The sequence below is a fragment of the Cygnus atratus genome, chromosome 18, assembly GCF_013377495.2.
Source record: "Cygnus atratus isolate AKBS03 ecotype Queensland, Australia chromosome 18, CAtr_DNAZoo_HiC_assembly, whole genome shotgun sequence".
Classification (NCBI taxonomy): domain Eukaryota; kingdom Metazoa; phylum Chordata; class Aves; order Anseriformes; family Anatidae; genus Cygnus; species Cygnus atratus.
Genome location: NC_066379.1, coordinates 9,195,400 through 9,208,817, shown reverse-complemented (window position 1 = coordinate 9,208,817; position 13,418 = coordinate 9,195,400). Strand labels below are relative to the sequence as shown.

Sequence of the window (13,418 nt, the reverse complement as noted above, 5' to 3'; positions counted from 1 at the left end):
ATTTCTATTCTAAAAACTTATAGATATGCATTACCTCATACAATTCCAGTTCACTTTTTGCGTAAGCACATTTTTATAGGATTAAGTAAAATCTGGTTGTGTAAATAACTGTATTTAAGAAAATGTGTATATGACAGAAGTAGGAAAGATTTTTGTTAAAATTAACCTTTCACTGTCATGCAGCCAAGGAAGAGACTGCATTTAAAAAAAAAAAAAAAAAAAGGTGGTGGGTGTTATATAGGGAAGTGCTTGCTTGGATCAGTAAAAGGAAAACTGAACTTGCCTTTTCTTTCTAGGCAGATGTCTTGATTGGGGTCTTGGAGTTTGTGCTACTTGCTCAGTGTGTAGTGAGAATTTTTGATCTAAGGGGGAAGCAGATGTAGAAGTCCCATATACCCAAGGAACCTAGAAAAATGATTAAGTTAAGATTTCATTAAGGTTTCCATAGTAATGCTCAGAAATACCATAGATTATGGTAGTAGAGAGATCCTACAACAGCTTTTATAAAAGAACCATCTCAAATCATATGATTACATAAATATACATATATACATTTTATATATACTATATATAAGTATAAATAAAGTAGTTACATGTCTGTGACCCCTGACTGAAGATACTGTGTTTTAGAAGATTAGATGTTTAAAGAAATAAGCTAGCAAAAATATAGATTAGTTTAAGAATCATCTAGAGCTAAACCACCGTATCAGAAGAATCAAGTCTAGATATCAGTATCCCGGTATACTACCTCACTAACTTGGGACTAATGCCAAGTAAAGCAAGTAAGCTGAACGTCCCCGAGTATGAACTAAGCTGCAATTCATAGCAAACATACTAAAAGAAATCAGTTATGCACTTATGCCATTTAATTACAACAGTTCAGTATTGCCTGGTAATTGATTTGTTCAAACTGGTGTGTTCAGGGTTAGCATACATACACTTGCAAATACACCAATGGAAAATTAATTTTAAAGACAATGTTTTAAGTGGACAATGCAAAAGTAAAGACTGTTGAAAACAGCCTTTGGAACAAATGAAGTCTGCGAGTACCTCTTGTGGCTGCAGAAGGCAAAAAAATAAGTATTTTCCAGAGCAAGCAACTTCCTACACAGACATGCTTCTACAAGCACAGAATGGCATCTGCTGATGAGTTTGTAGGTTTTGCATCATTCAATTTTTGAAAAGCAGGGGACAATACAAGGAAATAAAAAGCAAGTATACAATCAGGCAGCTCAGTGAGCTTTAGAATGGGAGCAAAATCTGAATTTTACTGGCATCTGAATAACCCCAGAAAACAACAAAAATTCTTACTAATTTAGAATACTGATACGCTTCAGAGAAAGGAAATGCCCTCTTGTGTTTTATAAGTCTATAAATAAAAACAAGATAACTAGTAACTGTTTCTTATGAATTGAAACACTATAGGTACTGGCATTTACACCTCTTGGAGCAAATACCTCCTGAAAGAATTGATGTGACTTAAAACTATGTGGTCATAGTACAACAAGATTGCATTACTAATTGTATAATGAAGCGAGAAGCCCAAAAGCAGGTTTGAAGAAAGCTCGGAAGTGCCACAAAATAACAAAAGAATTAAGTGGGATTCCAAATGTATTGACTGAACTTCCACAAAGATGGTAAAGATGCAACATTTACCTTTGCCACGTGGTTTTCAGCATCACTTGAGACCATCTTGTCTCGTGCTGCAGAAACATATGACAGGTAAGTGTTAGCTGATAGATAGCGCAGACCGCACTGTGCCTACTAATGTGGAGAACAACTATGAAAAAGATGTAATCCATAGCTTTTTGAACCAAATCATTTAAAGAACATAATGACAAGGCAACTGTGTTTACAGAGTTCTTACGTTCATTTCAGTAATTTCTCAAGTTCTGGATTTTCAAGTGTCATGGGAACGCTACGGAAACTAAAAAGGCAACCGGTGTCTCCCAGACAACAGAGAAAATAAGCACTGAAAACCAGTTTCTAAATCTTTTATACAATAGCAGTTAAGAACTTTTTCTTCAGGCTGAAAATGGCTTATATTTGGACCATGTTCCTCCGCTCAGAGTAAGCTCAGCTGTAGGAGTTATCTGCTGGAAGCAAATTCTGTAGCATAGGCATATCTAATTGGATTAACTAAGAAAGAAGTTGTACTGGGGACAAGTTATTTTTCTTGAGCAGAGTGAACAGCTTGAAAGTAATCTATTTTTTTCTCTCTATATAAAACAGAGATAGAAATATGAGCTTGCGGCTGAATTTAAAAAAGATGCACTAGTAGTTTCAAAACCATGTTTCTCGTAGTGCCGATAAAATTAAAAGCAACATTTGACAAAATAGAGTTGTTCTATAGGAAGCAAAATTCTCTCTCACCAGGGATTTTCCTTGATAGAGGAAGACTAGTACAAACATCTTCAGTTTTTTGTGTAAGTGATGTTTCAAGCTGAAAGAAAAATTGACCTGTTTTATATGAATTTACAGGAAAGTTTTGACAGGAAAGTCATACATTAGGTTTGTCCAAGCAGGGCAATCAATGCTGATTTTATTGTTAGCTATACAAAAAATGCAACTATAATTTTATTGTTTACCTCACTGTTAACTGCGCAGTTACATTGACTGCGGAGATACAAGTATATCTCCATATATGATTATGGAGATGCATATATATGCATCTCCATGCGTATAATATAAACACCCCCCTCAAATTAACTTCCTGTCTGGACACTCAGTGACGAATTAATCTAAAACCCATTTTTAGATACATTCAGAAATGTTCTTCAGGGACCAATTATTCCCATTCAGCAAATATACTAGAGAGTTTTAAAATGAAAGCAGTGTTAATTAATAAAAATCGAAGGATGGGTTTCTACTTACAGTAGAAGTTTCCACTTCTTGACAGTCAACCAAAGCTGCTGACTGGCTGTCTGAGCTCTGATAATCTCTCTCCATAGGATCATGAGATCTGGCTTCAGCAGGCTGAAACGGTGGTAGCAAGGGAATAGCCTGGCGTATAGGCTCCCCAAGTTTCTTAGCACTGGAACTCAAACCGTCTTTTTGAAGTTCATCAGTATGAATAAACTCCATTGATCCTTAAGAGACAAATATAAAGAACTTGAAGCGTTATTTAATCCGTTGAAGCAGAATGTTATTTTTTTAATATATTCTACACATATTAGATGGATGTTTAAGTATCTAATGTTAACTACCATCTTTGCTGGATTACACAGAATAGCGCTGTAAGATTTTTATGCTTTTCTATGGTACTTTCTTTCTCTGTTTACGAAGTTGCATAATGCAGGTCCTCCCTGTTTTACCACTTCTCTAAGGGCATCATGTTTTTCCATGACTGTAAAACATATTGTTCTCATACTTCAAGAGTGTAGCTATATGCCTACCTGGTAAATAGCTTTTGATTAGGTGTTATTTTCCCCAAAAAGATGGTCATTTGAGACACATGCTGGGAAATTCCTAACAACTTGCAGGAATTCTGAGCATTAACAGAGTTATACTCATTAGAGGCCAGGAACTACTGAAGATGGCTGCCATCTGTCAGAACGATTCACCCAACACAACCTATTCATAACTGTCCTTAGGAACAGCATGAAAGCCCCCTGTAGAACATGATTTTGGATGCTAGAATCTTCCAAGAGAACTTTTTACTTTCTGTATTTCACTAATTGAACCACAAAAAGGGAAAAGAAAACAAAAAACAAAAAACCATGGGCTGAAGCTGAAACCTAGGTAAGCGGAAATACCCTAGATTACGTGAACTTCAGCCTCTGGGACAATAAAATATAAAGCATAACATTTCTGAAGAACTTGATTTATTTATTTATTTTTAAAAACATAGCTAGAGCACTTCTAGCCATGAGTAAAGCTCTCCTCCATGTTCCCTTAGTTACATGCCTTAGTCAAAATCAGGTAGTTTAGATGTGGAGACTGGGTACTTACCATCTTCTTTTTCCTTCACAATTGCCTTTTCAGTTTGAGAGAACTGTCTAGATACTGTTGCAATAACCCCTGAGTTTTTCGGTTCTTCCATCCCCTTCTTCATTTCTGCTGATAACAATTCAGGAAACTGGAATCCTAGACGTGGTGTTTGAAAAAGATCAAATTAAAAACTATAAAGCATTTTGTTATGAGGTGTTTAGACAGACAACTTTCGTATTAGGTATAATCAGTAACTGGACCTCAGCAATCCATACTGTGACCAAATGGCAAGCATTAAAATAAGTCTGCCTTAATTCCTACTTGTAATTTCATTCTCTAATACTAATTCACAATATTTCTTTATGCTTCCCCTTGGAAAAATTAATGACCAACAGGAATGTTACTGAAATAGGAATGGGCTCCATTTAAATGATCTGCATATTATTTTTTCCAGAGCCATCCATAATATAACTAAGTGACCCACACTTCTAACATCTCCTTTAAAAATGAACTTAAAATTGCCATTTTACAACTTTAAATAATACTCTTTACACTGCAAATTAAAGGCTTCAGAAATCTCTTAATCTTCTGGAAAAAAAAATCTTTGTAGGGAAGACTGAATTAGAAGTCAAACAACAAAACCTTTATTCAGATAACGTAGCTCAGCAGCCATGAAAAAGTCTCAAATGCCTACTCTAGGAAATCTGCATTCTAACTCCAACAAGATCAACTGCAGGTAGGTACTTTGCTTACTGTATGATTGTTTTTTTGTTTGTTTTTTCAAAATAAGAATTTAAGATAGTATTTGTCTGGAATAACATTAAATAAAAAAGGTGAAAAGTGCTGCTACCTTGATTCTACATAAGTTATTTAAAGGCTACGCATTGTTTTTTAAATGTGTATTTCTATATATACATAAGTATGACTTATCAGAAGCATAAATACTTTAATTTGAGGGAAGTTTCAAAAGAAAGGGAAGCTTGATTTTGTTACTTATTTACTGCAATTCATTGACACATTTAAACTGCCTAACAGTTTTACTATCTGCAAAGCCTAGAAATGTTACTATAGATTAGTTTTAAAAAATATATATTTACCCAAACTCACCTTCCCCCCTCTCTGAGAATGAATGAGCAGTATCTCCAAGTCTAATTAATTCGCTGGTAGATTCTGATCCATCTACATCATGGGACGGAATGAAAAGTTCTGACTGGGAACTAAAAGGAACATGAAGTGGTAAAATATTTACTCTAAATTTTTTGTCTTTGCCTCTTCAGTCCACAAGGTGGAGCTGCAAAAGAGTCCCAACTCCAGTTAGCTTCTGTAGCACAGGACACTAGAGGCCTGCTTCCACAAAACAAACCAATGTAGAAGTCACGAAGATAGATCTAACGCAGTTTAGCTAAAATGCAATCATTTAAAACTGAGACGAAGTTTTCAACCAGTCTCATTTCACATGTAAAGTAAGCTTAAGGGAAACAAAATGCCATCAGCATTCTTCATAGACAAAAAAGTTCTACACGTCTTGTTGCCTAGCTAGAAAGATGTAATTAGTGTATTTCCTACTTGCATAGTATTGAAAACTACTAGCTGCTCTATAGACATACAAAAACAATAGTCAATTACTGTATAAATACTTTAAGTATTGAAAGTTATTCTTACCCTGAAACTGATGAAAGCTTTGAAGGCAACGTAAATTGACCAGCATTGCTTTCCAGTTGGTCTGGAGATGTAATTTGAATTTTGTTATTGGGCAGCTCATTTATCTCATCTGTTAATAATAAAGATTATTTTTCAGGAAAAGTAATTCTATGTATAAACTAATAGATATTATCACCAATATTATCAAAATAGTTTAAGAGTAATAAAACATTGTAGGGATGATATCTAAAATGATGACCTTTCTTCTTCCTCAGAATTAAATCCTGTACCTATAACTAGAAAAATCAGAGCCCCTACCACAAGAGTGAAGCAGAAAGATTACGTTCTCCAATTCTCATCTTTTAACAAGTTTTGGGAAAAAATAAATAAGTTTATTTTCATAATTACTGCTCAAGAAAACATTGAATGTAGTTACTCAGTTTGGCCTCCAAATTCCAGCCCTCACCCCCTGTGGTCAGTGTCAGTTTCTCTCCTCTTCTGCATTGCCATGGTCATAAAGACAGCAAAAACACCAAAGAAATCTTTGTTACATTGGAAATACTTATTTGGATCCTGGGCACCCCAAAACAAGGCTTCAAAAAGCTTGCATTTTCCAGTGGTAATCATTCCCTGTAGGTGCTATTGAGGAGAACAGCAAAGGAATAGTTTTTATCTATTGTGGGAGCTGTGTTCCATCCATGAGTACTGAACTGTGAAGAACTCTGGTCATGAGAACTTCAAGCCCTTGGCAAGCTAACTTGATAGCAGACAAACAGAAAAAAGTAAGCAGCTGTCCATAATACTGTATTATCAGAACACAATACCTTAAACTGGGACATCTGTCTACTCACCTCCGTTCTGAGAAGAAGATTCACCAACTTCTTCTGTAAGATACTCTAACAAACCATCAAATATTTCAAGGAGGTTTTTGATAGATTCCCTTTCTCCTTTCACAATGTTCTCACCTTAAGAGAGGAAGGTACTGCCACATGTTAATAATCAGTACTTCTACTAATTATTAGAATAAAAATTAGTTTGAAATTCTTTTTTTTTTTTTTTTTTTTATAAAAAAAAGGAGTTTTCTGAAGACTGGAAATTCTTGTGAAGGTGTCAGCTCAAAGAAAAGCTGGTCGCTCATGTATGGCTACACCCATAAACTTAATATATCTTAAAAGCATCCTAAAGTTGCATATTTTCAGTTCAACTAATCAAAAGTTTACTGATGCTACATCTACTTCCACAAAAAATAATAATAGTACATATATATATATATATAAAAAATACACAGGGATATTCTCAGAGATAGACACTATTACTATGCACTTATGCATGCTAGCTACAGCATCAACCAAGTCTGTGGACTGGCAGGAAGGATTACAAATACCAGCCATACTGTACTGTACAGGTACCAAGATAGAAAGAGGTACTTCATGTCAAGCAGTTTTCATTCTTTGCAGGCTATGTTATTCAAGGCTATATATATGAATACTCAATGAAAGTTACTGTGTGCAAAGGACAGACACAACATGGTCCAAATCTTTTACACACCAAATATTAGAATTTGATATCAAGTTCGAAATTCAAGGCTCAGGTTTTAAAGCTCAGTCTCCAAGCTTAACTGTAAAATTCTATGATTCTGTGAAAATACTGAGCCAGTAAAAACTTCAGGTAGCACTTTAGCAGACAAAGTATTATTGTTAACTTTCATGTTTCATACAAATCTATGTTATGCAAGAGGACTCATATTTATTCTTTACTTTCTGTTTAAGTGTATAACCTGATGTCCACAGCAAGGGTTTGGTGTTTTGATGACAGTCACTGCAGGTGAAAAGATCTTGCTGTATGACAGTATGCTTTGTAACATATGGTTCTTATAAAGCGTTCAATTAAAACAAACATTCAGCTAGTGCTTGTCAATATTAAAATGAACACTCACCAGTGATATGTGACAAGCTGACCTGCAAGTAGTCCAGTGCTAGAGAATCTATTACCGCTTGTACATTATGTGCATCATCCTCTTGACTTCTAGGAGTAGCTATGAAATCTATTTAAAATAAATGCATACATTTTAGGCTATCTAAATGGATAGTTTATTGCTGATATTTTTACTAAAATATTTTTACTTCTAAAATACTAACTTGTACGTAAAAATTACTTGTGTATTTGGTGAAAAGCCCAATAATCATATGGTTGTATGAAATCTTTAATAAAAATTGAGCACAAACATAGAATATCCACTGGAAGATGTAAGGATTTTATCAGGTGTAATACTGAATTCAAGAATAGAGAGTAGTTACATAGTTTTTCTCCTTCACTCCTAGCACACATATCCAGTGAACATCGTTAAATTTGAATTGCAGTTTGCCCTAAGGTCTTTTCCTTCTCTGTCAGCAACTAGTGGGACAGTATTGTATTCTACTTACAACAACATTAATTATTTTTAGTTTTGGGCTTATATTAACAGAACTTCTACCTCCAATAGCTGGCAGTTAGGTCAGTGGTATTAAATCTCCTGCAGCAAAGAGATGCTTGATGCTCCCCAAACAAAATAGTTTAACATAAAACAAACAAATATGTAAACGTATAACTCCTGAACAATTGTCACTGAAGTAAAATGGACTTGGGCTAAACAAGAGTTAAATTGCAGTTTCTCTTAGCAGACTAGGTATTAAGCATTTTATAAGAACAGGATTCAATAGTAACGCTGCTTTAACAAGAAATGAGTCAATTCACACCCTTCACAGGTATTAGCTTCAAGGCATAATTTTCATTAGAAAACATTCTACTGTAGCTATATTACTGAGCTTCCCTTGCAGCTGCTGTTAATAGCAGTAAAAAAAAAAAGCCAGTGTTACTTAAATCTGTTCAGAGAGTTACAGTCTTATGTGTTTGTCTTAGAAAGGATACAATATTTTAAAAATCCTACACATGTAATAAACACATTGTGCAAACTTGAATTTGTTCATTACAAAATATGCAGAGACAAGAAAAAGCATGTTTAGAAATTAATGTTCCCACCTGGTACTTTTTCCCCCAAGATTGATTCATAAAGACGAACAAACACATCAGCACCACATTCCGAGAGATGCTTTATGTGCTGGTTTATGTGGCAGCGCCTTAAAAGTTCATTGGCAACATCAACCCAATCTATTAAGAAGTAAACCAGATTAACAACAAAACTGAAAGATACAGAAATAAATACATGGTTAGTTACAGTGAAAGAAGTGTTTTTGACTCCACCATACATGGTTGATCACAATCATGCTACCTCAATCACCCAAAGTATTGAACCCGTGCTATGCTTTCTGTCCCACACCCGATTTCCTCCACCCGCACACAGCGTGAGGAATGGCACACGCCACTATCTGCTTCAAGTACACAGCTGTGACACAGCTGGAGCGGAGAGCCAAATGGTACTTACGTACCACAGACTAGGCAGGCATTTTTTCTCCCAAATAAAGAAAAGCAAATTTTGATCTGGATGCGTAACTAGGAATTCCAAACCTTGTACAACATAATAAAATAAGCACTGATGTTCCTTTATAAAGAATCAGAAATGACATCTACTTATAAAAAAAAAAGCACACATCTCACAAACCCAGTTTTTCTCATATCCTTAGGCTATGATAACGCTACTAACGTATGTATTTTTCATGGGAGTTTAAATTCAAGGACCACTTTTATTAGTTTGCTGTTTAGGGATTACAAGAATATGGAGCTACTTCACTCCAATGAGAACTGGAAGAGATGGATGCACAAAGAGCTAGATTTTTCCACAACTTTTGAGTACTGAATTCAAAGTGCTCTGAGGGACATGCATTCTCTACAGATTTTTTCCTCACCACCCAATTCAAATATCACCTTGGAAGAAAAAGTCTTCATGTCTATTTATGATATCTTATGATGTTTTTCCCTAGTTGTTGCTTTTGCAAACAAAACAGTGTTTTTAATAAGTACTGTCAAGGACTTTAAGTTACCAGAAAAGTGGTAAGGCATTTTTTGAAGACAAAAAAATGCATGGTTACTACAACAGAGACTGCTTTGTACTGTTTTTCTTATATAGGCAGGAAGAATAACTTTGCTGTCTCTTCACATAGTTCCGGAAATCACTTTACAGTAACATTTTAATAACTTTTTAAAGATAATAATGAAAGGTTCGAGGAGCATCTACAGATCAGCCGGGCAAGCCGTAGAAAGCCTCAGCTCCTGTCCACCTCCAGCTTTATCTGTCTGAACTTGTCGCCAGACAAAAGTGGGGGGAAGGCTACAAAACGCTTACAAATCCGTGACACAAGATGAAAAAAAAAAAACAAACATCTTTAAGCAACGTGACGTCTGAACGGAACGGAAGGCGCTGCTATAAGGCCTAGAGATGCCTCAGCCGTGAAGCCAACCTCACCGCGAGGCCCCTCAGGAGGGGCCCGCGGGCGGGAGCCGGGCTCCCCCAGCCGCCCCTACCTGCCCGCTCGGCGCTGCCCATGGCGCGGCCCCTCAGCACCGCCGCCGCCAACGGCCGCTGCGCGCTTCAAATGGCGCCTCCCGGCAGGCCCCGCGCTCACCGGGCGGGCGGGGCCTGGCGTTACCGGGCTGTGTGTGTGTGCACGGGGCTCTGTGTGTGTGTGTGTGTCTGTGTGTGAGTGTCTGTGTGGGCTCTTGTCGCAGAGCCGGTCGCCGTGGAAACGGAGCGGGGGGAGCCCGGGCTGGAAGCCAGGCCGCAGGGTGGGGCGCGGTCCCTTCTACCCCCGTGCCCCCCCCCCCCCACTTCTTCTTCGTCTTCTCCTCAGCCACGGTTCATGGCGCCCGCCCCCTGTCAGGCGCCTGCTACCCGCCCTCGGCCCCGGCCCAGGCCTCGCAGCCCGGCCTGCCCGCCCGAGCCCCGCCGCCCGGGCCTCCTTGGGCCAAGCTCGGGGCCTGGGCCATAAAATGGCGGCGGGGCCGCGGCCTCTGCGCCCGCCTTGCTGCGAGGGTCTGTTGGAGGCGTCCCGCCTACATCGGACTGAAACCGTTTTTTTTTTCCTGTTTTTTTTTTTTTTTGTTTGTTTGTTTGTTTGTTTTTCTTTTTTCTCAAAATAAAGCGGGGAGAGGGCAGGCTCTGGCGGTCAGGTGGGGCAGGGGAGATTCCTAGAAACTTGCAGTGCTTAACCTCGCAGGCCTGGCCTGGGGTTGTTTGCGAGTAGGCGGTGATGGTGGTAGTACATTGATGGGGTTATTGTGCGGGTGGAGACTCGTTGTAATTCTGCAGGCCGTGTAGGCTTGCTTGGGAAGTGCAGGGTAACAGTGACGTTCATAAGTGAAGGTGAAAACTGTATTAAAAGTAAAGTCTAGAAGGTTTTGTCTAGAGGAGCTTAGTGTGCTGTTAGGTGCTAGAGTACAGGTTTTTGGAGGTGTTGAATGGTGAAAGTATATAACTATCCTTACTAAGCAGCAGTATAGGGCATTGCTTAGGCATTCTGGAACTTCCATGTTGCATCAAGTCATGCAAAACTAGAAATAATGGTGCCTTTTATCCTTCAGCTCCCAGAGCATGACAGAAGCAGCTGGGAACCGAATTACGACAGTAGAAATAAACGACTGGCAGCAAGTAAACAGTGAAAATGACAGCTGCAATAGTCTGAGGATGTAATTTGTAGATATATAATTAAATGCACATATCACTTTAATAAAAACAAAAAAGCTTCTGCACATAGAAGCAAATGCACATCAGTACTTTTGAAATTAATTCTAAACCATAGATTTCTGTTGGATACATACATGGCTTTGTAAAGTTCTTTTGATTTCCTTTGCGTATGTTTGCTCAAAGTAAGAACAGAAGAATCAACAAAGATGTTTAACTTGAAGGGGTGGAACAGAAATGAGGAAGTTTCTTTTCAAAGAGGAAATTAAAAGGAGTTACTTGCAGGCTAAAATGCATGCAGGCAAGGTGGAAGTGATCAGAAGCTCTGAGCTTTTTATTTTTTTCAATTCTTCAGAAACTTAGCAAGGTTAAAGAGTGCAGTAACAACAGCTGTATATATACAAAGAAAAAAATCAAAATAAGATGTGTTAAGCTAAATTTAATAGAGGAGATCTGATAATTTGCTATTAATTTTCACAGCCTGTACAAAGACTTTTTTCAGACTCATTAGAATGAGGAAGTCTGTACAATCAGTAGGTAAAGAGTGTGAGTTAAAAGGAATATTTTGGGAGATAAATCCATAGCTTGCTTCTTTACATCACTAACTCGTATTGGAAAGAAATGGAGGAGGATCCCCTATCAGAAATATACAGGGGACAATATTATGGAGTCTATTCAAATCGAAGTGCTACTGAATTAATAAAAAAAAAAAAAAAAGATTGATCAGGTAGTAAGTATTCCTCCAAATTGCTGATCTGCTAGCAATAGCATGTGACTGGTTGCTTAAGTTCATCTCAGAATCAGGAATGGAAAGAAATAACTGGCTTAAGTTTAATTCTGGGGAATCTGTAGTGAACTTCAGGCTAAAATGTATGCTCCCTATACCAAGGAAGCTGAAAATGCAGTAAACACAATTTCTAGACGCTAATTACCTGCCTGTGGAGATAAACCACAGTATTAAACTGGGAAAAAGCAAACCCAGCTCTCTCAAAAGCATTTGTCTCACAAATCACCTATTTTTTTTTTTTTTTGCAAAAGTCAATAACTAGGTATATAGGGCAGAACCTAGTTATTATAGCTGATTGTATATGTAACATACGTGAATATCCAAAAAGCTTTACAAATGCTTTGTTCAAGGTCTTTTAAGGAAAAAGATAAACTGATGAGATTTAAAAAAATGTAATTAAATCTCTTTGTTGATCTGTACTTAAAAGGCAGAAACTGTATGAATAAATAGACAATTTTCATAACAAAGTTCAATACATTTAGAAGTGATGTAGAAAAGATGATGTTTAATAAGGGCCTTATGTTTTAAATACACTACCCAATGTATCAACAGTTGAAGCTGGCTGAGGAGTGTCTGAAAGCTTTCGTGTTACTGACCAAGTGAAAATATGCCAGGTGAAGTGTGGATAAAAAGTAGTATATGTGAAGAAAGAACAGCTGTTACTGTTCACTGGGTTACTTTTGAGGAAGAGATTCTGGAAATACCTAGTACTGTTCTTAAAAAAAAAAAACAACAATAAAATAATAAAAAACCCACAATCATTAGGAAATAATACATGCTAGATCGAAAACATCATTATGCCTTCCTATGCAAATCTGGAGGCCCAGATCTTGAATACTGTGTGCACTTCTTGTCACTGAAGTGGCAAAGTTTATCAGAAGTGTGGAATTGCTTTTAAAGGAGAAAAAAATTAGACTGCAATTTTGGCTTATAAATGAGGTGACTTAGAAGATATTACTGTACAGAAATGGTATAAATAATTAAATAGAAAATGATTATTCACTGTTTAATAACTTTGTTTTGTGTCCCCTTGTTCTTATCTGGCAACATATCGAAAATGAAAGGAAATGTTTTTCAGGTAGCGTACAATTAAACTGTGAAGCACGTCATCATGGTATGTTAGAAGCTGAACATGAGCAGAACAAAAATGGGAGGAAACGTAAATAACTGTTAGCGATTTTTGTCTCAGAAGAGCCGTAAGGCATGGATTGCGAGAAGGTGGGAGGATACACCCGGGGGTGCTGTTACAGCATTTCCGACCTTGTGTTGTGTTTGTTTGCCTTGGCCACTGCTGGGTGCAGGTGTGGGCAACATGGCTGCTTCTGGTTTGGGTTCGAGCTGCACCTTTTGTGCTCGAAACCGCAGGTGGCAAAGACACTCAAGCTAAGTCCCTAGCCAAGCAGGGCAGGTCAGCAGCACCGCAGCCACCTCAGCTATTTTGTTTGT

The 13,418-nt window shown here is 37.5% G+C and overlaps 1 protein-coding gene across 4 annotated transcripts in view; it reads right to left on the bottom strand.

The window, feature by feature from the left end:
* CEP95 (centrosomal protein 95) overlaps positions 1-10,200 on the bottom strand; it is a 29,315-nt gene extending 19,115 nt beyond the window's left edge. For 2 of the 4 annotated variants that reach the window (XM_035558979.2, XM_035558978.2), the window contains exons 1-11: positions 10,030-10,132; positions 8,590-8,718; positions 7,508-7,615; positions 6,423-6,536; positions 5,593-5,701; positions 5,038-5,147; positions 3,952-4,086; positions 2,875-3,089; positions 2,374-2,443; positions 1,657-1,703; positions 284-405 (exon numbers count right to left, since the gene is read on the bottom strand). In XM_035558979.2, coding sequence (XP_035414872.1) covers positions 284-405; positions 1,657-1,703; positions 2,374-2,443; positions 2,875-3,089; positions 3,952-4,086; positions 5,038-5,147; positions 5,593-5,701; positions 6,423-6,536; positions 7,508-7,615; positions 8,590-8,718; positions 10,030-10,051 — 1,181 coding nt within the window. In that variant the 5' untranslated portion in view covers positions 10,052-10,132. Of the gene's footprint in view, positions 1-283; positions 406-1,656; positions 1,704-2,373; positions 2,444-2,874; positions 3,090-3,951; positions 4,087-5,037; positions 5,148-5,592; positions 5,702-6,422; positions 6,537-7,507; positions 7,616-8,589 lie in introns of all 4 variants that reach the window. The other 2 variants (XM_035558976.2, XM_035558977.2) reach the window with 2 other exon arrangements.
* Positions 10,201-13,418: the final 3,218 nt, after the last annotated feature.